Consider the following 6,303-nt stretch of genomic DNA (forward strand, 5'->3'; position numbering starts at 1 on the left):
ATCCATTTTACCTATGTAGCTTGTGCTTTAAGGTTCAGAGAGGAAAATTTGGACTGTCTTTCAGTAGTGTCTCTAATATTCCCTATGGGCAACTCTTCAGTAGTGGCAATAGACTTCATGGGGATTTGCTTGAACTAACAATTATACAGCTGAGAAATGTATTTTTTATTTATTAATTTCTATCCCACTCCCCCCCCCCCCCCCCACACACACGATAATTAATCCCTCTTTTATTCCTGCTTACACCCTGTTCTCTAAAGGAAAGCAGGCAATAATTATAGCCAAGAATTTGCTATATTCAGCTGCAGAGTTGGTTGAAGATCTGATGTAAAGTGATGTAAGTCTCATGGGGCTGAAGACAAAAATATTGAGGCTGGAGAGCTGGGGAGCAAGGCTGTCCACGCAGTTATTAGCTCCAGGGACTGCTTTTCCTACTTGTCCGCACCTCCTCAGGAGACACTGTGCATCAATAGTAATTGGAAAAGCCTTCTATCATTTCCCCAAAGTGCTCATTACCTGCCTTTCTCTTTCACTGTACGGCTGAAACTTATCTCATTAAGCGTAGGAGCCAAACTTGAAGACCAGATGTCCCTGATGGAAGACAGGGCTCGTCAGGGCGTTCTCCCTCGTCATGAGCCCAGGGTGTCTGTGGTGCTCTGGACTTCAGGTGTTCAGAGGAGCCTGAAGAAACCTCTCAAGAACACCAAGTCCGGAGCAAAGCCCACAGTCCCTGGAAGCGTTAATGGGCCCCACTGAGGGCCATGCCCGAGAAAGCCTCCCCATGGCCTTGTTAGAGCCCATCCTTGGGGGCTGTGAGTGCAGGAAGGCAAAGGCGCTGTGCAGGCAGCTCTGCTGCTGAGCAAAGCCTTGGCTTGCTTGATGAAGCAGAAAGGCCAAGCCGTGACCTGCAGCCTGTGGGGAGGTGGGTGCTGTCCCTCACAGAGGGCTCAGGGCTCTTCCTGGGGACCATGGAAGGTGGGCATCCAATGCCCAGTGAAGGACAGCAATGGCACAGCGACTTCCAGCTTCCCCATGGGGCTGCAAGGAGGCAACGATGCCCCCGTGCCGTGAGGACATCATGTCTTGACATGACCCTCAGAGGCAGAGACAGCTGCCACAGCCAAGGGGACACAGACCTGGGTTCTACTGGTGCCTTCCAGCCTTGACAGTGCCCTCTGCCCTCTTCACCACAGGCTGTCCTACATGGTTGGAGCCCTGCCCCTGTTGCCCTGCAGGCTGCAGGCACCATCTCGCTGCCCTGCCTTGCTCTCACCCCAACATTGCCATACCTTCGCTGAGGTACCTCCACTCTCACCGGCTGTTCCTTGAAACACAAAGCCATGGGCTGATCCAGGCTCCCTCTGGCTGAGCTCTTGCACCGCAGCAGGACCCCTAGAGTGAAAGTTCTTCCTCCCGATAGCCACTCTCCATTTGCAACATTACACTTTGTGAAATCTTTTCCCCTCTCCTCTTTTTTCCCACTACCCAGGAAAGCTTTACCACCTCAGGAACTGCCCTCCAAGTAGGGAACCTAACTCAAAAGCTATTTTTGGTGGTCTTTCCCCTCAAAAAAGTGAAGTCACCTCCACATGGTCTTCTAAACCACATGGCTGCTGCTGGCCTTTCAGCTTCTCCCAGAGACGTGACCAAGCCACATGCCTGCTGCTGTCCTCTCATGTCCACAGGCAAAATGGACATGACAGCCTGTACCCCAGCCCTTTTCCTGGAGAGGTCCTATGCTGTAGCTTGGCAGAAGGACTTTCCCAGCCATGTTCCTGTTGCCGGCCTGTCACCTCCAGAGACAGAACTGACCTCACAGGCCCCTTCACAGCCAGGCATGTCCTCCTGCATGAGGAGTTCCTGAGAATCAGCTGTCCTCCTCATAACACACCCCTCTGTCACCCTCATTCTAACCCATGACCTGGCCACAGAAAAGCAGCCTTGTTTCTTTCAGATTTTTCAAGTGCATTTCCCACAAGCCATTTGAGTGGAGAAACATTCTTCACATGAACTTCCGTAGTTGTGTTGACATACACATGATATATGATCTTTCATATATATGGCTTTTTTTTCCAGGTTGGACTGACCGCTGGAGATCACTGAATCAAGCTTTCCAACTGAGGCAGGGTCAGCTAGAGCAACTTGCTCAGTAACTGGTCTAGCTAGGCTTGCAATATCATAGAGGCATAGGAACAGAGAATCATTTAGGTTGAAAAAGACCTTAAAGAGAATCAAATCCAACCGTTACCACAGGACGGCCAATCCCATCACTAAATCATGTCCCGAAGCACTGCATCTATGTACTTTTGAAACACCTCCAGGGCTGGTGATTCCACCAGCTCCCTGGGCAGCCTGTTCCAATGCCTGACCATCCTTGCAGTGAAGATGTTTTTCCTCATATCCAATCTAAAGCTCTCTTGGTGTAAATTGAGGCATATTCCTCTTGTTCTGTCACTTCTTACCTGGGAGAAGAGACCTACCCCACCTTTCAGGTCTACAACCCAACCTTTCAAGTCTACAACATCCTTTCAGGCAGAAAGATCCCCCCTGTGGTTCCTCTTCTCCACACTGTACAACCTAAGTCCCCTCAGGTGCTCTTCAACAGTGCAGGGCTCCAGACCCTTCACCAGCTTTGTTGCCCTTCTCTGGACATACTAAACCACCTCAACATTACTGTTGAAGTGAGCGGCCCAAAATGGAAACACAGTGTTCAAGGTGTGGCTTCAGCAGTGCCGAGTACAGGGGGTCCATCACTGCCCTGGTCCTGCTGGCCACACTGTTTCTGATAGCAGACACGATGATATGGGCCTTCTTGGCCACCCGGGCACACTGCTGGCTCATGCTCAACCATCTGCCAACCTGCACCCTCAGGGTACTTCCCCACCAGCCTGCCTTCCAGCCACTCTGGCCCAAGCCTGTAGTGTTGTGGGGGGCTGTTGTGACCCACGTACAGAACTGGCACTTCTCCTGGTTGAACTTCATACAGTTGGACACATCCAAATGGTCCAACCCGTGCAGATCCCTCTGCAGAGCCTTCCTGCCTTCAAGGACATCAGCACTGCTACCCCACTTGATGTTGTACACAAACTCACTGAGGGTGCACTCAAGCCAGATCATTAATAAAGTTCTGAAGCAGGACTGGCCCCAACACTGAGCCCTGGGGAACACCACTCCTTATGGGCTGTTGTCACCTGGATGTCACTCCATTTACTCCCCCTCTTGGGGCCTGGCTGTCCAGCCAGCTCAAAACCAGCGTGGAGAACACCCACCGAAGCCATGAGCAGCCAGTTTCTCCAGGAGAATGCAGTGGGAGATGCAGCCAAAAGGCTTTCCTAAGGTCCAGGTAGACAGCATCCACAGCCTTTCCCTCATCCACTAGGCAGGTCATTTTGTCCCAGCAGGAGATCAGATTCCTCACGCAGGACCTGCCTTTCATACATCCATGCTGGCTGGTCCTGACCTCCTGGTTATCCCGAACCTCCCTCCTACCCTTCTTGTAGGTGGGCAGCACTTGACTAACATTCAGCCTTCTTGGACCTCCCCAGTATAGCCAGCACTGTTGAAAGTCACCCCTGTGGTGAGGCAATAGAGAAACAGACCAATGATTTTCAAAGTGTCCCTGCATCACGGGATGTCCATTGTCAAGGACACAATCAAAAGCACAGAGGGGCTGAGCTGGGCTCTGTGAGCGCTGGCAGGGAAGAGCCCTGGGGCCAGAGAAAGAGCTGCTGGCAGGGACAGCTGCAGGCAGCAGAGCCCTGGGCAGGGAGGGGGGGAGATGCTGAGGGGGACCCTGATGCAGGGCAGATAGGGGCACCTCCTGGCCATGGTCTGCCGTGCAGGTGCCTTCCCTGAGCAACACACCTCTGCTCTCCTCTCCCACCCAGCACAGCCTTTAGACCGTTGGTTCCATGTGTTTCAACAGCTCCTGGTCCAGCAGAGCAGCAGAAGGGATGAAGTGCATCTCTCCTGCTGCCACGGTGCCATTTCTCGCTGAGCACAGCCTGAGGGTGACTGCCCTGCACTGCTGCTGTGTGGGAGGTGGTGTGCCGGGCTGGGGAAGGGGAAGGAGTTCCCGAGTGTCCCTTTGTCTCTCTCCTGGCCTTGCTCAGATGCTATTGGCATTGCAGACAGGCTCTCTGGCAATAGGGGTTTCAGCTGCCGGCTCAGGCGCAGACCTTGTGGGTCCTCCTGTGCAGAAATGTCCTCGGCAAGGAGGTGTCCCAGCTTTCCCCTAACCGATGATGCTGTGGGCAATGCAGTCTGTGAGGCTGGGGAAGGAGCTGAGTCTCCTGCAAGAAGTTCACATGGTCGGAACCCTTTAAACATCTCTCTGGGGTGTCCACCCAAGGTCTATGCTGCTTCCAGGGCACACGGTGAGCCCTTGGGGTCCTTGGATAGCAGTGTGGTGCTGAGCCTTCGGTAAGGGATGAGGCATTCTGTTCTCTGCAGTGGATCCCTCTGCTCTCAGCAGTGCCTGGCTGCTTGTCAGGGTAACATGGCAGTGTGATCACTCTCCGTCTAAGAAAGGAGCAATTGCCGGGCAGCTGGGAAGGAGAGGGATGGAGAGAGCAGAGTCCCTGCCTCTGCCCTAAGGCACAGACAGTCCCCTTGCCTCTCAGCACTCACCCTGCTCTCCCTGAGCACGGCACAAACCCCTCCTGACCTGACTCTGGCCATGGCCGTTGCTCAGCACGGGCAGAGCCGATGCTGACAGGCCCTTCTGCGCTGGGAGCAGTTTGGGCTGAGCCAGTGCAAGGCCAGGACTGGCCCCTGCCCCCACGGTTCCCATGAAGCCCCTGCTGCAGAGCAGGGCTCACTGCTGGGCAGCCAGCGGGCACAGCCCCTGCTCCTCACAGCACACTCGGCCAGCACTCAGCGCAGCTCCAGCCATGGCTCGGAAGGGAGCTCTCCTAGGAACGGCAGAGGGGGGGCATGGGGCACGGGGGGTGCATCTAGGAGAAACGGCTTTCACTTGCCTTAACAGAAGAATTGCCTGACTTGTCACTACTTTTCCTCCTTGAGCAGGTTCCCATGCCCAGAGGCAGCACATGTCCAACAGCAGCTCCATCACCCAGTTCCTCCTCCTGGCATTTGCAGACACGCGGGAGCTGCAGCTCTTGACCTTCTGGCTCTCCCTGGGCGTCTACCTGGCTGCCCTCATGGCCAATGGCCTCATCATCACTGCCATAGTGTGCGACCACCACCTGCACACCCCCATGTACTTCTTCCTACTCAACCTCTCTCTCATCGACCTAGGCTCCATCTCCGCCACTCTCCCCAAAGCCATGGCCAACTCCCTCTGGGACACCAGGGACATCTCCTACTCAGGATGTGCTGCACAGCTCTTCCTGATTGTCTTTTTCCTTTCAGCAGAGTGTTCTCTCCTCACCGTCATGGCCTATGACCGCTCCGTGGCCATCTGCCAGCCCCTGCACTACGGGACCCTGCTGGGCAGCAGAGCTTGTGTCCACATGGCAGCAGCTGCCTGGGCCAGTGGGTTTCTCTGTGCTGCGCTGCACACGGCCAATACACTGTCACTGCCGCTCTGCCAAGGCAATGCCCTGGGACAGGTCTTCTGTGAAATCCCACAGATCCTCAAGCTCTCCTGCTCACACACCTACCTCAGGGAAGTGGGGCTTCTAGTGATTAGTTCCTGTTTAGTCTGTGGATGTTTCATTTTCATTGTGCTGTCCTATGTGCAGATCTTCAGGGCTGTGCTGAGCATCCCCTCTGAGCAGGGACGGCACAAAGCCTTTTCCACGTGCCTCCCTCACCTGGCCGTGGTCTCCCTCTTTCTCAGCACTGGCATGTTTGCCCACCTGAAACCCCCCTCCATCTCCTCCCCATCCCTGGACCTGGTGGTGGCAGTTCTGTACTTGGTGGTGCCTCCAGCAGTGAACCCCCTCATCTACAGCATGAGGAACCAGGAGCTGAAGGACGCACTGAAGAAGCTGATGCAGTCAGGTGTCTCTCAGCAGAACTGACTGCCTGAATCTCTTCACAAGTTGTCTCCTGGTCATCTCTGGAACATCCTGTGCATTTAGCACTTTTAATGTCACGATTGTGTTTCTCCTAGAGTGTTTGCATGCACTCCACTTCCTCAAAGGAATGAACCCAGCCTGCCTGACCCAGAGGCTTTTGTACGTTTGCATCCAGGATGGTGCAGCTGGACTCCTGTGTCACATCTCTGTAATTTAAGGGGCTTGTGTAGTGAAGATATCTATCAAGTTCCCCAGAGAGTAAAGCACCAGTGTAGAGCTCAGCTGTGTGAGTGTGCAAAGTTGGGGCAAATAACAGGGT

General features: G+C 54.2%; 1 protein-coding gene across 1 annotated transcript; it reads left to right on the top strand.

Moving 5' to 3' along the window:
- The first annotated feature begins 5,051 nt into the window (after positions 1-5,051).
- On the top strand, positions 5,052-5,987 carry LOC129783449 (olfactory receptor 14C36-like). The gene has a single exon (XM_055793413.1). It carries the CDS (start codon positions 5,052-5,054, stop codon positions 5,985-5,987), a length of 936 nt encoding a protein of 311 aa, XP_055649388.1.
- The last annotated feature ends 316 nt before the right edge of the window (positions 5,988-6,303 follow it).

This window comes from Falco peregrinus, unplaced genomic scaffold, assembly GCF_023634155.1.
Source record: "Falco peregrinus isolate bFalPer1 unplaced genomic scaffold, bFalPer1.pri scaffold_42, whole genome shotgun sequence".
Taxonomy (NCBI): Eukaryota; Metazoa; Chordata; class Aves; order Falconiformes; family Falconidae; genus Falco; species Falco peregrinus.

Coding starts and splice junctions, on each gene's coding strand:
- LOC129783449 (XM_055793413.1), top strand. CDS start 5,052: ATGTCCAACAGCAGCTCCATCACCCAGTTCCTCCTCCTGGCATTTGCA.